The sequence below is a fragment of the Neopsephotus bourkii genome, unplaced genomic scaffold (assembly GCF_033783945.1).
Source record: "Neopsephotus bourkii isolate Nb327-2 ecotype Australia unplaced genomic scaffold, CSIRO-AGI_Nbou_v1 NB_1615, whole genome shotgun sequence".
Lineage (NCBI taxonomy): Eukaryota > Metazoa > Chordata > Aves > Psittaciformes > Psittacidae > Neopsephotus > Neopsephotus bourkii.
Genome location: NW_026902090.1, coordinates 1,943,560 through 1,960,952, shown reverse-complemented (window position 1 = coordinate 1,960,952; position 17,393 = coordinate 1,943,560). Strand labels below are relative to the sequence as shown.

Genomic DNA, 17,393 nt, shown 5'->3' with positions numbered 1-17,393 from the left:
CAGCAACCACAACTCAGGAAATTCAAATCAGCTTTATTCTCTTCTGACATATCTGCTAAAACAGAAGCGAAGCACTGAGAATCAGCGCAGAGCTGGGGACCAACAAGGATTGCTTGACAGTGCTGCCAGGGAAATCTGAATGGCCTACAGGGAAGCCTGGCTGAACAGAAAACAGCCAGCGTTGCCACAGTGTTAATTGCCGACATCCTGGGATGACATCTTAGTTGGGATCCATTCTCAGCAACTCCGAACAGAAAGTACAGCTGCTGCTGCCAGGGCTGGGTTTAGGCCTCAACCAATTCCCACAGACACAATGCAGCCTCAAAACAAGCTCTGCCCGCTTCCCAGGCAGGCACCATGCCTGTCTGCTCTGGGGAAAGTTGTCTGTTTTCCCTGCCGGCTCTCTCTTTCCTCTCCACCTATCTTCCAGTGCTGCCTTTCACCTCTCACACACCCTGTACCACCACCAAGAAAATGCCAAGTGAATGACACTTTATCCTTTCCCCACTAATTAGAGCAGGAGGTGCATAACATGGCTGAGCCCAGTCCAGCTCCCTGCACTCAGCAAAGGCTCTTTTTGGGACTCTTGCACCGCAGGAGCAGGTTTCGCCCTGTGAATCCCCAGGGGCTGCAGCAGCAGAGCAGGAAGGAGGTTCACACACACATCTGTGCACACACACTACTGCACGGGCAAGAGAGAACAGAAACAGGAATGTCTTCAATGTGAGGAAGTCCGGAAGGACCACAGACATAGCAGCTTTCGGAGGCAGGACACACTGGTGAGGCAGAGGTACTCTATTTGCCTTAACTTGCTGTGGCTGACTCAGATTCCAGTAAGCTGAGCTCCTTTTCATTTACAGTAAATTGAAGAAAACCCTGTTATCATTAGGAATCACCAGTGTGCAGAGAACAGAAATACCTCCAGGAGGTAACAGGGCAACATTTTGAAGAGCCTAAAAACTTTATAGGACCCGCCGTGGCATTAGTTCCCACACTGTGGGACACTTGTGGAACATTTTTTTGTGTGTGTCTCAGACTGGGGTTATTTTAGACGAATAAAACCTTAAAAACAGTAAAAGTAGAATTTGGCTTTCTTTGTAAGCTTTCAAAACAAGAAATGCTGTGAGGCAACTGAGGGTTAGCAGATGCAGACATGCAGACCATAAGCAAATGCAATGGCTTGTACAAAACGTGCATATATGCATGTGGCCTACCAGGCTAAGCCGTAAGTTCTCTGTTAAAGGCAAATACACAGTGATTCACTGAACCAAGGCCAGAAACACACTGGATTTGCCTGGGAGACATGTGCCCCAGTACCACAACTCTGCTGAAGGGATGCAGAACTGCCTCCTAAACGAATGGATCAGCAGTAGCCCATGGGACTGTGACCCCCTCCATAGAGGTCCTATGCTGATCTTTAAACATTAGAAATTAACTTAACCTCTAAAGAAGAATATGTCTTCCTACATGGACTAGTAATAACTGCATGAGATACTTTTGGCTTCCTATTATTTCTCAGACCACACTAACTGCTTGGCCTCAAGTGACATCCTACAGGAATGAGCTACACTATCACATTCGCCGTGAAAAAATATTACTTACTTGTTTTTGAGTTTTCTGCATGTTACATCTCCATATGCTTGCATACAAAACAAAGGATTAATTTCCTAATAATGTCTAAATCTTGTATTGTTCTATGTTCTTTTATCTTCTTCTATTTTCCTTCTTTCCAAAACATGCAGCCCAAATCTTACCAATTTGTTTCATCAACGAGATTCTGTTTTCCTGGTCCCCCTTCTCTAACTTTCTTCCTAGAGCTGCCATCCACCTGGGACTGGATATGTGCAGTCCTGAACCACCTCTGAGAGAGCAAAGGGAGTCTCTAATACTTTTCCAGCACTATAGCAAACATTGAGAAGATAACAGCACCTTTATAGAAAATAACAGAACGGTTTATACCATTAAACCAATTCTCCCTCTGGCTACTACAAAAGACATGACATTTTATAAACTAAAGACATACTTGTAGATGTGGGTCAATCTCAAATATTGTCTCTCCTCTTCGCATATCTGTTATCAACCAGGGGCCTCCAGCTCTACAAAGAAAGAAAGGAAGTCAATAAACCAAACAAGCACTTTAGCTCATACTCCCCAGCAGAGACCTCAGAGTGGACTTGTACTGGAAGGAAACACAAGACAGAGTTTAAAAGAAGCCTAGAAGCCCCTCTGTGTTGTGCATACATCTCATAACATGCATTCGTCCTTTACATTTCCCAAATACATAATAAAAGCCCTCCATGACATAGCTATTCCTTGCCTGGTGTCTGGCATCACCAAGTCCGGCCCCCTGTCCTCTGTGTGGGCCCACTTACTCATACGAGACTGAGCTGAGTTTTAATCTTACAAGTAACTGAATTGGGACTGGAAGTCCAATGTAGCCTGGGTCTAAGGAAGATGGACAAAGCATAGGGGCAAGGTTTATACCTCTGCTACATATCTAAAGATGCAGCAGGGTCCCAGTGGGACTGTACTTTTTGAAGAGATCAGCAATCACGTTCAGTACCATAAAAAGCCTCCTGCTCTGATAAATAGCCTCACAATAGACATTTTACCTAGTTGGTACTTAATGGCCAAGTACTCAGGATGGTTCAGGGAAAGCTTTGTTCTTCATTAGCATTAAAAGTCAGAAGGGTCAAGATGTTTCCCAACAAAGGTGATAGAAAACGGATTACTGTGAAGATGAACTACTCAGAAACTTTTCTTGGGGTCACGGTGCAGGCAGACTGCAGAAGTCAGCCTCAGATGGTGCTTTTCATTTGAAATAAAAACTGAAGTCTGTTGGAATTGCCATAAAAATTGTCATTATTTTCATGAGACACTTTATTATTGTAGTCAAAAGCCCCCTCCTCTGGCCTTGTCTGTGTTACAGTCTCCTAAAATGGGAGCAATAAAAGTTAGTATTTTCTAGTTTTTCAGAGGCATTGATAGCCACTCTGTTTTCACATCCCTTTGGAAGCTGAGAATTATTACCTGCAGAGGTGTGACCTGCTTCAGTTCCTTACTGGGGTAGCAAGGGACTTTCACCCCGACTCCACATCACCAGCCTAGTAGTTTGCAGTTTTGCCTTTGAATTATACACATTTGGGTCCCGTTTTATCCTTGGAAAGGTGCTTTTACCACACCACAAATACCCCAAACCAATATGAGAACAGAGTGAGAGGGGTGCTATATCTCTATTAACTTAGAGGAGCAAAAGGAGCTGCAAGCAGCATTTATTGTCTTGGGGTACCAGAAACAAAGCTTGCAGCTAGACAAATTCACTCTGCTTGAGATAGTATAGTAGTGCCTAGAAGGGAAAGGTTCAAGTTTAAAGAGTTCATCAGCAAAGGCTCTTCCAAATAATCAAAGGCCATCGTGACACTAGAGAGTATACTATTGTACCCAAGAACACATATGCAGAACTATTTTGTTTTAAATAAAAAAGTGACCTTTTGCACTACAATCACATAGCAATAACTTCCACTACATATAAGAGAAAACATTTAAACAAAACACTTGCAAGCCAAAAAAGTTTAGCTGCAACCAGGCAGCAAATAAAGCATCATCATATCATTTAACAGTTAAAAGTGATCTCCTTCTTAACCCAGTGACATCTTTGTTTTGCTATGGGAGAAATAACAATAAACTTCACTTGCATGAGCACTCCTCGTGTTCTAAATTGGCTCACCAAGAGTGGGGCCAGTTTAAGAGTGACTTTCTCACTTTCAGTCCCCAAGCTTTGCTAGGCATTGCAAATCAGACCTTCCTTCCTTCTGAACTACACAGAGAGGTCATCAGTAAGTTATCCCAGCTCTACCAGGAAGAGCCAATGAGAAAATACTGCAGGCATAAAAGGAAAGAAATTAAGTTTTCAAGACCTTGTTCTGTTTCACCATGAACATGTGGACTTCTACACGCATTAATCTGCCATCTAAGTGTCTCTGCGTGAGAACAGATTTGCAATGAATTCCCATCTCTTGCTACAGCACAGGATTAAGTAAGTTCTATCAACAAGTTAAAGACTGTTAATGAAAATAAACAAGTGAGTTGCTCTCCACGGGAATGCTCCCCTATATGGGCTATATGAGCACTTACACTGGGACAGTCCGAAGCAGTTCCAATATCCCTTGCCCATTCCACTGCTGAGCCGCATGCAGTTCCTCAGTGCAAACCCCAACAATCTGGAATAAATAAAAATAGGGATACTAAACTGAATGGGAACCCGGCAAGAACTGTACAGAAAATGTACCATGTGGTACTGGATCAAACAGTGCAGGTACAGGGGGAAAGCACCAATCTTTAAAGTAGGTGAGCAAGGACAAACTGAGCCTGAGACAATAGAAGGATTCTGCAATTCCTTATGCCCTCTCACTACACTTGTCATGGGAAGTGCCCTGGTCATGTAACATTTAATCTTGCACACAGTGTGTAACTATGAGGAGAGCCTGATGATAAATCAGGGTTTACTGAAGATCCACTAATCTGTTCTCACTTTTCAATCTAGTCCATACAAGACAGGACAGGTTAGGGTCTGAGCACATGCAAAACACTGCTCTGTCAGCCAACTGCTAGGGGCAAATGCAATACTGCACCCGCAATTTCAGTCAGGCAAGGGACTTGCTGCCACGAGGGAGTGCTTCAGTGCTTATAAATCCTTGACCAACTCAGTTTGCTGACTGGTTGGTTACATCTTACCCAGCACCATAAAGTAAAGCTGCTTACACATCACATAATCCACTCACCACTGCAGGCAATTGCAGACTTCTGCCTTCCTGTATAAAGTAGGATGTGTTTGCTTTCCTGTATAAGGTATAACTGAGCAATAGCAGATGTCTCTCACAGCAGCTGAGATTGCCACTTCAGATGAAGGGGTGAAACACCCTTCAGCTGACAGAGGATGGCAGTTTATTTCTGATCCATCATCTGCTGCCTTGTGGCTTTGAGGATAATGATTCGCTCTTTGGGATGAAAAGTTATTTTAGCCGTGCTTTTCTACTTTCTTCCTCAATACTCTAAGTCTTTTCCAATGACACTGAAGTTTTGGCCAAAATTTGTTGAACTGACGTTTTATCAGAAAGGAGAAAAGCTGAAAACTAAGTTCTGAAGAGCAGCAAGCAGAAGTGCATGATGCGCCTTTGCCACAAGCGTGAATCTGCACTGATAGAGATCTGTGTGGAAAATCATCAACGTCAGCACACAGCCAGCCCTGCATACCCTACTTCCCCTGCCCCTTGCAGACCTCACTTTCTCAGGACCCAGCCCTTGGAGACGCACTTCATCCCCACCCATCTCCCAGGCTTCCTCCAGCAACGGCTTGAATCACCCTTGCTTCAGGACACCCCTCCCTGGGCCTTCACTCACTAATTACATACAAACAGCAAGACTCTAAACAGGAAATTAATTTGTGTTCATTCTTTTCTTTTTGCAATCGTTTATCCTCAAGGGTCAAAATAAATCCATAACAACAAGCATCAAACAAAGGGGAAAACTAAGTCAACCATATGTGCTGTGGAAGATGAGAGGCCAAGAGCCTCAGGATGAAACAAGTTGACTGTCCTTTGATCCAGCACAGCTGGGCACTAAAGGAGAGATGAGGACTCATGCAGCACTAACTGGGGAATCAGCCAGGAATCACCCTGCTTATCTTGGCACCTTCTCTCCTTCCAGGTCCCACAACTCACCTTTCACTGACTAAACCCACACCCATCCCTTTCTTGTTGATGAAACAGGGACTTTTGGGCACCTCAGAAAATTCAGGAAGGCCTCTGCCCTTGCACAGCAGTTACCTTGTGTAGGTCTATGGAAATGGAGCTTCCACTTACATGTTGCAACTACTAGTGAAGGACAAATGGGAGCAACTTGAAGCTTATATTGTAAAATACAGACACTTGCATTTTCCCACAGGATGGAAACTTTTCCATAGAGCAGGAAGAAATAACCAGTTGGCATAAACTCTTCTACTAAGGCTATTAACTTCAATATGCAATTTAAAAATATCCAAAGCAGCCCATCTCTAAGAGACACCACTGAGAAGGACTCTGGGAAAGCAAGCAAACCTGTTTGGCCAAGGAAGCTCCCCTCACTAACAGTCAGGTTCAATTGCAAGGGAATTTTTAAGTGTTTCTTTTGCAAAGCAAAACTGAACCTTTCTTAAACAGCACATCAATATAGGAAAGCTCACTTAGCCCCCGAAGAGTCTTTGTGTCAATGCTGCAAGCTACATTTCTGCCATTAAATAATGCTAAAGCAACTCTGAGTTCTGCTCCAAACTCTTCTTTTCCTGGAACTCAAACCAGTGGATCACTTACCATAGAATTAATTTGAATTTAGCTCTACATTACCTTTTAAAAGCGTTTCTCTCAGCTTTTTTCCCCTATGTTCATGTTTGGAATTTCAGAGCAGTACCGTAATATTCAACTCCAGCTCTGTTGCAGGGTGTAAAACTTCTCTTGATCAGATAGACCTCTATCTTGAGAGCTGAGCATGCCATTGCTCAATCCCCGTAAAATGCTTACTGAATACCTCCAGAGTAACAACTCGAAGATCAAATCCATGGTAATCAAATAAGGAAGAAAGGTGGAAGACCGGATAATAATCATCTGACTTATCAGAGCTAAATTAAATGTACACATTAGCTGCATTCCACACCAGGGAGGTGACACTCAGAGCCACTGTTTCTGGCTCATACCTGTAGGAAAGTAACAACCCCAAAAGGAGTCTGCACCGGCTGCATCTGAGGGTCTTCTGTCAGCAGCATGTGCTGGATTCTGGATTCACTGTTGTCCAAAGGGCTGTGCCACGATACATGGTCACCGCTGCAGAAGGTGTTTTCTGCAAGAAAGACAAGCATGAAATATTTAGTCTGTGCAGTCTGCCAGAATATTCCTTCTCTTAGCATCTGCTCCTGACCCCTGTCTGTTTCAGGACAGTCACTGGTGTGACTCACCGCTGAGCCATCTGAATTCAAGAACTGACTTTAAAATTGCTCACTCTTGAGTCCTGCAGCAAAAAATGGGTGTCCTGCTTTGATATTAATCCCAAACCCAACAAACAAGATTAGCTTTTCTCTCATTTACTATTAGTCTCATTTTGTGAGAGAGTGCAGAGTCAGCAGGCCATGCTGGATGCCGATGGGACACCAATTCATACTTAATTTGCAGCTCTGATTTGCCACAGAGAAAAGATGCTGAAAAGTGACTTAAACACAAATAACATTTTGCTATGTCTAATAAAAATCCACAGTCTGCAGCCCAATTTGTGAGGGTCTCAGTCAAAGCCACTTTCTCTCCCAGCTGTCTGGTGGCTGTGGTGCAGAATTATAATTAATACGTTCCTTCCTTCCCAAACAATGAGAAAACCAACAGGTTATATATTTCCCTCTATGTCAGAATAAAGTGCATTAAAACAAAGAGACAGAAATTATCCTTCCTTCTTCACGACTGCAAGCATTCCTTTCTTTTCTTTGTCTCCTACTTAGAAAGACAAAGCCCCAGATAATCCCATGTTCCACAGCTGGTGAATGCTACAAAGCCCACCAGAACCCATCTGTATGTTGCTGCCCCATCATAGGAAAGGCTAATACGTGCTTTCTGAGTGAGCTAGAAGTAAAACAACCAACCATGACCATTTCACACCAGTTATAGCATGGTCCAATTGCACACAGTTCCTAGAAGATGTGTGAGATAATGCTGCCTAGCTGACTGCCTTGTCCCTGGGTCTTGTGCTTGTCTCACTCCAGACAGAGCTTTTATAGCACACACAAGTAAACAGCCTGGAATACACATTCTGCTCTCTGACAGATGTGTAGTGCCCCAGGGATAAAGCAAGTACTGCCTGCCTGCTACCAAAGCCAGTGGCAAGCACAACACCCCTCTGCCTGACCAAGCTCACTGATGAAGGCAGTCTGGGCTGCTGTTCTTACCATGGTCTCTCTCAAGGCCATGCTTACCGGAGAGGCTTTGCCCTCCTTTACTGGAGGAGGACTAGGACTTATACTGCAAACAGGAAAATGTTAGTGGTTACTTGAGCTGCTGTTTGCCAAGACTGGAGCATCTCATATGATGGGACCTCAGAGCATCTCATGATTCAGTAGAGTGCAGCTATGACCAGATGTGGTCCTAGATCTTCACCTAACCTTCCCACATCACCTTCCAAATACATGTCAAGAGGACTTAACTATCTATAGGGCATACTTGAAAATCCTTGAACATGGCAGCTTCTGCAGTGACAAAAGAGAAACAGCATTTGCCAGTAATTGTTGCTTTGTCCCCAGTCACATTAAAAAACAGATACTGAGGAACTGGGTCCTTGCACACCACTCACTGTGCACTCACACCACCACAACTGTGTGCATGTACTCTTGGCCAGCAGCAAGTGCAGGATGCTTCAAGGGAGCCATCAGCAGGTAACAAGAGTTATCTTGCAGTTGCTGTGGTTAAAAACACCAGCAGTCTCAGTGATGAGCTAACCCAGGCTCACCCGTTCAAGGATTTCATGCAGGGCGTCCCGGGCAACTCGTAGTTTCTCCACCAGGTGTCCCCATTGGTGTGCATTTCAACATTTATCATTACAGGGTTTTCACATGAATGTCTTGGACTGCTTTTTCCATTGAAAATTAAAATAAACTCCAAATACCATAAGGAAGTTGGCCAGAAAATCGAGGCATGTAACAGAAGTGTTGTGATAAGTAAGGGAATGTTTTCCTTAGTTAAAATTAGGAATGAAAGAAAACATAGCGAATGCAAGCTGCTTGAAAGAGTTTATCCTGAGGTACTCTTTGCACACTTTCAGCTCTGCAACTGAAAGGAGCGGCTCAGATATTACTTTAGTTTTAAAGTTGGGAAAACATAAGCATATAAAAGTGAAAAGCATAACTTATGGGTTGTTTTTCTTTAGTATCAAGACTGGATTAAAGAAACCACTTAGAATATTGCAAAGGATCTTCTGATATTTTCCAGGTTAGCCAAAATGTGGCTGATTGCATTTTTGGTTTAAATGATAAAAGCCTCTCAGTCACAGTTTTCAGGAAGGAAACAAAGCCACAAAGCGCTTATTCTTGGGCCCTGTCTTTCCACCACAACACTTTGCCCATCAAATGCTCACACAATTCTATGCTGATCGATCGCTGCGTTTCACTGCTGGTGCTGCTTCTCCTGGGAAAGCCCAGCCCGTTTAGAGCAGGTTTTCAAATGCAAATGTCTCTGCTGGAAACCCACCTGTTTATATCCATGTGAACACTGAGCACTTAGAAAACCTCCCTCTGCCTTGCATGCACACCAACACCACAAAATTCACACTGACTACTCAATTAAATCACACAGAAACACTGCACATAACATGAAGCTGAATTAAAACCTGTAGGAGTGCAAGAAATTCAGAATTACAGCATAAACCTCAGTTCTTCACTTGGTGCATTGTAACCAATGTGGAATGTGAGATACAAGCTCTTCTACAGAGACCACTGCACTGAGGACAGCTCTAATTGCAGCACTTGTAGCCACAGAAGCGAAGAAATTACAGAAAGAAAGGACTTGATAACTTTATTTTGCCTAATGCTGGAAAGGAGGATGAAGGAGGATGAGCGTTCTCCTTTCCCACCTTTCACATTCATGTTTTCAAAACAAGACGATCAAAGTCTTTCCAAGCATTTAAGTTAGTTGGAAAGTTGCCAGGGAGGTTGTGAATGCTCCATCCCTGGCAGTGCTCAAGGCCAGGTTGGACGAAGCCTCGGGTGACATGGTTTAGTGGGAGGTGTCCCTGCCCATGGCAGGGGGGTTGGAACTTGATCTTAAGGTCCTTTCCAACCCTAACTATTCTATGATTCTAAGTTTTAAACAACGTTTTAGCCAGAAAATCCTAAAGCTTTCATCCTCCAAAGTAAATTTATAACTAAACTTGGGGCTTTGAATTTAATTTATGTTGAATAGAACACTAAACACCCCGATAAATCCTCAAACTCATCACAGCATGGCCAGATGTGAAAAGTCTCCTGTGGTTTTTGCACCTTACATTTGCAGCGCTGTTGATAACTCACTTTTCACAACCTGCCTTTCATCCACAAACAGGTAAAATGCTCTAGTATTTCCTACATGTACGTATGTATTTCCATAAACCCAAGAGATGAGTGGGCACAGGACACGCTCAGGTACACGAGGAGCACAAACACCTTAAAAGAAACAACACACTTCAGTCAGACGTGCCTGAAGTCAGCTTTTTGTTCCCCAAAATGCAAACCTGTATCTCGTAAACCATGCAGACTAACCAAAGGAGCAGCCTGCCATCTCCAAACTAATTTCTGAGATCCGTTTTGTATTGCTATGAATGAAGGACGGGACTAGGACCTTGAGAGATAATGATGCCAATATGGGTCTCTCAACAGCACTCAGTTTTAGCGCCATACTGAGAAGTACACATTTTGATGCCTTCTGCAGATATCAAATGAGACTCCTACACTCACAGCTGGAAGCTACTTATATACAAAATGAAAATGCAGACATGACGATAGGTATCAATAAACACGTAAAGGAAATATTGTATGGAAAAACAAAAGATTACAGGAAGAAGTTTATGTTTGCAGAGCTCTGACCTAGTCTAACAGGACTCATTGCTACAAATATCTCAGAACGATTTGTAGTTTTAAGGCAAAACATAACCCCCCTTTCAGATAAGCACAGAACACTCCTTTACGAATTATCTCAGTTTAGTAAAGCTGAAAGTTTAGAGCCTCAGCAACAAAGCAAGTTCTGCAAGGATCGTATCATAACACTGATGCTGTCCCAGCCCTTGTAGATTTGGGAACTACCTCTGCTCTATACTAGGTGATTAAAAAGCAACTTTTGATCCAAAACTTTTCACTCTTAACAAGCTCTGGCATGACAACCCTTTTGGCATGTTGTAATTGTGTGCAGATTAGCACCTGTGGGAAAACTTCTTACTGGCTTTGAGCAGGGATTGAACACATCAGATGGTACCAAAGTCCTTTTGCACTGTATTTCTGAATGAGAGAAACTGCATTGGTGTCCAGAATCCAGGAAAAGGTGAGACGGCTTTCAGCAGTGAAAAATCATGGGCTTCTACTGGACAAGCATTTCTCTACTACTACAGGAGGGCAATGATCAGCCTGGGAGCAGCAAATGCCAGGACTCAGGTGTCTTTTCCTACTGCAAAGACTTCTGCCTCTGAATTCCCATGCTACCTGACTGAGCAGCAAAGCCAACAAGAGATGTGGTTATGTCCAGGGAAATAATTTTATATAATGGGAGAACTCTGATGTACTCTTGTGTAAATAGCAAGCCTCAAACCAGTTTGTATGTTCCCATGCTCAGGAATAAGCTTGGAGAAGACTTCTAGGAACAGGGGATCTACAGATGCTCTCTTCTCTGGGGTGTGCACATTGTGGATGGACTCCTCATTGCCTAAGGAGGAAGGAGCTTTTAACTAAAGCTTTTATTGCAGCTATGGCACACACAGGAAGACCCTATCTAGGTTCCCTCATGTCTAAGGTTGAGTGTGACACACCACCACTCTTCACCACCACAGGGAGCACTGTCAGCATTTTTACTCATCTGCTTCTTTTTACAATCTAAAAACCAAGTTTCTCCAAGAGCCCTACTACTCTGTTAAGTCTGTCTGACACTGGCCAACAGGTTCAAACACCATTTGTGTAGCAGTGTCAGCTACCATGAATGAAACAGCCTTGTTTCCGTAGATGAGCACAGCGAAAACAACAGTCACCAGAAAAAGTTATCAGCACCTCACCAGGGAACTGTCAAATCCGTCGGACAGACGGCAAGAAAACATCTAACCATCAACAGGAGGAATTAAATAGCAAAGGACATGAAAAAAAAATATATGAAAAAAATTAAATCCAAATGATTTTGGTGTATGGATAAATCCACAAAACCTCAGGAGTACACAAAGGCAATGATTTATTGCATACAAGTTGATTCACAAGGGACTGCTGTTGAACACTTCTGCCTCACAGTAAACCTGAGGTGGTGACATGTTCCCTCCACGGAAGGAAGAGCTAAGCTCCTGACGTGCCTCAGGATAAACACATATCCTTCAGCAGTTACCATGGGAGTGCTGGATGTGTTGTAAATACACAGGCTGCTTACAGCAACCTCTTGGATACTTGCAACCTTCCTGCTCAGGAGGCATACTAACAGGACTTAAACCTAACACAGCCAGGTGACCCATCCTAGCAGGTCTGACACTGGTTCTTTTCCTCCAAGTTTGTGTTTTAACAAAAACTAGTGATTTTTCTTTTTCTTTCTGTTCAGAAATTGCTGATTCTATGAAATCAAAGTGCTTCATAGGGAGGTATTGCTTTCACCAAAACTCAGCAAGGAAATCATTAAAACATTTCATTTCAAGCTTACTATTTTGTTTCATAATTTATAATAGCAAATCTGAAGCCCCTCTCTAGCTCTACAAAAATAAGAAATCTCTAAATTTTCCATAAACTAGCTCTTGTACCATTTTATTACGTGAGAACAGCATCTCTAAGACAGTTATACTGGGCCACTCTGTTAAATTTCCCATATTTTGAAGTCTTTAAAATGTCATTATCCATTTTCTTTTACAACCCATTTAAAGCAGGTGAGGTTCCTTCATGCAGCAATGGTCATAATTCAGCTGTGCAATCTCTCCTAACTTTACTATCCAACTGCTCTATAATGAGAACTGAGGAAATAACTCAGAAGGAACCATTCCACTGAAGACTTGTAAATTTTCTTTGTGTAACATTGCTCATGTATTTCCTTGGAGTGCATTCCCATCCCCTTTAATTTGACTAAATATAGCTGATGCCTAAAGAAATAAAACCAAGCCATATTCTTTGCCTCAAGATGTTTTATAAACAGTGTAATGCATGCAGTCTATGATCAAGAGGTGTTACCTACCTCTAGAGAGAAACACAGATTAATTCCCACTGTATTTTCAATTTGTTTTTTAACCTGCCAGTTTTCTGTGGGATCCTGCAAGGAGTCCTTATTCCCTTGAATAGCCAAAGGGTATAAATTGAAAAGGATAGCAAACAGGGAAAAGTACTACAAGCTAAAACAGCTCCATGCAAAAAGTGGCCCCAGGCTTAATCTGGGTTAGGGAGCATTCCCAGTGAGTTTGCTACCTGCATGCAGAGCAGATGGAAAATAGCTATTTGGGCATCTGTGAGTCAAGTGTCTGCCCTGGCATATGCATAGGGGACTGTATGGAGGAAAACAAGGAGCTGATGCTGTTCCACCAGCAAGGAGGCAGCAAAGAAACTTGAAGCATGCTCTTGCCCATGCACAGCCTGGCATACAGACCCCAGCCTGAGCCTGGTTCCAGTTCACACTGCACCACCCTGGTTCATACAAAGGCCAGAAGCTTCCACCTTCTGACATGGTCATGCCATGGAGTGCTTTAGATAGATTTTCAATTTAAAAGAACAGAGTTGTAGCCTGACCATTCCTGTGTGTGTGTCTTTTAAGATACCTCCTCCTCCAAATTGCCAGCTAAAGTCTGCAACAGACAAGTTAAACTGTTCTGACTTACCAGCTGGATAAATCCATCCGGAGAGTGTGTTACAGGTTACGAGCTGATATCACACAGAGCAGAAGATGCCCTAAGTACATTATCTACTAAGTATGCTTGGTTTGGGGAATACAACCGCCCCTACTGCAACTCCTATCCTTCAAAAGCAAGTTTCTGTTCCCCTCTTATTTCTGCAGAAAGCCAGGCCACCATTACATGGTCACTTTATCCTGGGATATGCACAAGCTGATGCTGAAAAACAGTCCTGCTTGTTCCCCTGATAAAGCAGCAACTACCTGGACTACCCTCTTGAGCTAGCAATGCTGCTTAGCTATGCCAGCATAAGGCTTGTCACTTCTCTGATAACTTGGTCTAAAATATAACACCAAATAAATCTGCAACAGCATGTGGCACCGGGGATGCTGGCACACCAACAAGATGACCACATCCCTCACAGGAGCCAGACCTACGTTATCTGCATCACTTGGCAGCTTGAAAACTCACTGCTCTCAGGGGTACAAACCTGCATTTTTGTATTCTACTGTGAAATCTCAGCTAAAGTGCAGGCAGCAAGACACAGACATCAGTCTGCATAACTCAGAGCAATTCTGTATTTGACAGCAAAGCAAAGCAGGATTTCAGCTCCATGACTTATGGGTGCAGGAATGTTAAAAAGGCCCCCAGTGAGTTCCTCACCAGCACGACAGTGATGCAGCCAGACGTTTAAATTGAATTCAGCTTGTCTGATACTTACAGAAACAATGTAATTTATTGCCCCACGATTACCCCATGCATGGTCTGTATAATTTATTATATAAACGAATTTTCTCCAACAGGCTCTTAATATTCAGCCTGGCTTTGTTAAAAATAAAAGGTAATCTGGCAATCTGTCACCAGTAAGATGTGATGCTGTTTTTCAGTGCCATTTTGCTGACTGAACAGCTAGAACTAATTGAAACTAAGGGCAGACTCAGGGGCCAGCACTGAACGTATCAGATACACTTTTCGCTAGAACTACTTAATTATGTTTCTAACTACCTCAATAACGGATATAAGCATGCAAAGACGTACCTATAATAAACAGATATAAAAGCTAAAACTGAAAATTGTGTCTAAAAACTTCAAAGTAATACTGCTATTGCAACTTATTACAGAGATGAAATAAGGCTTTATTCAGACTCATTTGCCAGCCACATTGTGATAATCTAAGGATAATCAAATTAATGCTGAATTCAGCCCATCTGCTTAGTTTCCTAACCTACAAAGGACTGCACACATAGATTGGTAAAGGGGAGAAATGACGGCAGTATCTTCTGTGGGACCTGCTGACAAATAGTTTGTAATTTCATTTGCAAGTCAAGCTGGATGTGTTTCAAGAATATACAAGGAATTAGTAGAATCCAGCCATAGTACATTTGTCCTATGTTAAAAAAATGCTTTTTCTCCCTGTTTTTCTTTTTTTCAGTTGTTTTGCTGCCCCTTATCTCCTGTCCTGGAAATGGGAACTGCCCCTGCCCAGACACTCCAAAGAGGGGCAAATACACGTGGTGCTGCTGCTTGCTGCAGACATGCAGCACAGACAAGGTGCTTCAGGAAGTACTAAAGTCCTGGAGTACAATTAAATGATAGCTCCACTGCAGGGATTCATATGGAGCTTTTAGAAACAATAGGCATAGGCAAGAGGTTCTTTTAACACGTGGAAAACCCAAAATTGGCTTTGTAAGGTACTGTACTTTGTAACTGGTACTGTAAGCACTGCTCGACCTCTAAGGGTTGAAGACAGTATCAGACAGAAGTGTGATGCAGACTTCCAAAACTTGATCAGCTGGTTGAAAATAGAGAGGTGGTGACTGCACAGCTCCAGGCTGGAAGCCTGGAAAACTAACGTGCCTCTCGAAAGTCACATCAGTTCATGCAAGCATATATAAACTCACTTGCTCATTCAAGTCTCCTGGACTGAAAGCCCCATGAAGGGCCTCCCATGCCTTCCCAGGTTACATCACCAGCAGGACAACACTAAGTCCTCACTTCTCCATGCCCTGCTCAGAGCCAGCACTCACCCCTACTGGCAGTGGGAGGGTGGAAAATGTGTCTCACTGCACTGCAGCTTCTGCTGATGGAGTTGCAAGCTCTGCTTTTCTTATCACAGAGTAGGTCCCAGGCACCCAGGTACCTTCTGTAACATTAGAGTGTAGTATCTTAGCCAAAAACCAAATGTTAAAATGCTATCATGCAATAACCGATCTGGTTCTAGGCCTCCTCTACCTCTTGTGGTTTCCAGGATGTTTCATTCCATGCCTTACACATCTGTGTGCCTGGCTGGCTCCTTCTCCCTGCCCATCTCTAAGCACGTATACAATTTCCATGACTGCAGCCTCCGAGAATTTCTCATGCGGGCTCCCAGCGAGTGACTCCGGTGCCCAGGGCACGCTCCCACCCTCTGCGAGCAGTGGGCCCCCTGTCCTCTCCCTGACTCCATACAGCCTGCTCCCCCAGCCACCTCCTCCTACACTTCCTCTCCTTCCCACATCTCCTTTCAGCCTTCTCCAGCCCTCGAAGTCAGCAGAGGCGGGAGCTGGCACATCCATTGTGCTTGGCATCCCCTCAGCATAAGCAACGCCTGGGGCAGGACGCATCTCCTGTTTTGCTTTTGCAAGAACTGTTCTCACCTATCTATAGATTTATCTGCATGGTTCCCTCCCACAGGGAGAGAAGGCTGGAGGAAGACAAAGGAGCATCAAAGGACTTCTCTGATGTTGACAAGTATGGCAGAGAAAGAGAATTAATACAAGTTGCTCCTTCACAGCCCCACAACTCGCCTGCTCCAAGCTCTTACTCCTCTACACCCCATCACTCAGACCCACTGCCCTTGGATGCTGCAGGGCTGGGCTTCTTTCAGCTCCTCCAACAGGCAAGTGGGACAACCTTCTCTTCACCCTCTCCATCACCCAGTCCAGGAATGACACACTTGCCAAATGCTGAGCTCCAGGCCAGGCAAGAGACCCTTTCACCTCTGTTCAGCTGTGCTGCCACCAGCTTCCTGCATCCTTCACCTGAACAAGATGTATTTTTTATAGCTCCCCTTCAAAGGATGGTATTTATGTCTTCAGCAGTTTCAGGAACTGAATAGCCTCGGGATGGGGTGGAGGCCCACAAGCAAGAAAGGATGTTATACAGAAGGATCCCTGTCAGATAAGGACTCAGCTCAAAATAGGTATTTAATGACAGTTTATTTACAGATTATGTGATCCCACGTGGCTAATTTGAAGAGATACCTGCCTTTCATTTAAAAACCCTATCCTGTGTTCTGGCACATGAAAGCCAGAATGTTTTATGGTTACCTGAATGCCTCCCAGCCAGATGCAACTAGAACAAAGACTTGTACCCACAGCATTTAGCAACTTTTATGTGTGTTCGGAGAGAGAACTGCAGCAGGAAAGAAAAACAAAAGCACTTCTTTCTGTTGGACCTCCTACGTAATTGCGCATGTGGCAAGCCACTGAGAATGATGGATGCTCAGATAGACACGGGAGCACTGTAAGACTGTACAATCACTTGTGATCCTCCCCTGGATATCTATATAGGATAAGTGTATGTTGAAGAGCTTTCAGGGAGCTTGAAAGGGAAGGCAGTATTCTCCTGTGAAGGATGCAAAGAAGATGGAAGCAGCTTCTTTTAATAGCCTTCACAGCACAGATGTCTAACGGGAAGACTGCTAGACTGCACAAGAGTACCCCTTTTAGCAAAAAATGCTCAAAAAAGGGCAATAGATACAAAATTTTCCGCGAGAAAAGACTCATGCAGTTATTACATTGTAATCTCTTCAGAAAAAGAGTTCT

General features: G+C 43.5%; 1 protein-coding gene across 3 annotated transcripts in view; it reads right to left on the bottom strand.

Moving 5' to 3' along the window:
- Positions 1-17,393, bottom strand: part of SUFU (SUFU negative regulator of hedgehog signaling) — a 90,298-nt gene that overhangs the window by 32,951 nt on the left and 39,954 nt on the right. For all 3 annotated transcript variants that reach the window (XM_061372562.1, XM_061372563.1, XM_061372564.1), the window contains exons 4-6: positions 6,728-6,870; positions 4,135-4,220; positions 2,024-2,096 (exon numbers count right to left, since the gene is read on the bottom strand). In XM_061372562.1, coding sequence (XP_061228546.1) covers positions 2,024-2,096; positions 4,135-4,220; positions 6,728-6,870 — 302 coding nt within the window. The remainder of the gene's footprint in view (positions 1-2,023; positions 2,097-4,134; positions 4,221-6,727; positions 6,871-17,393) is intronic.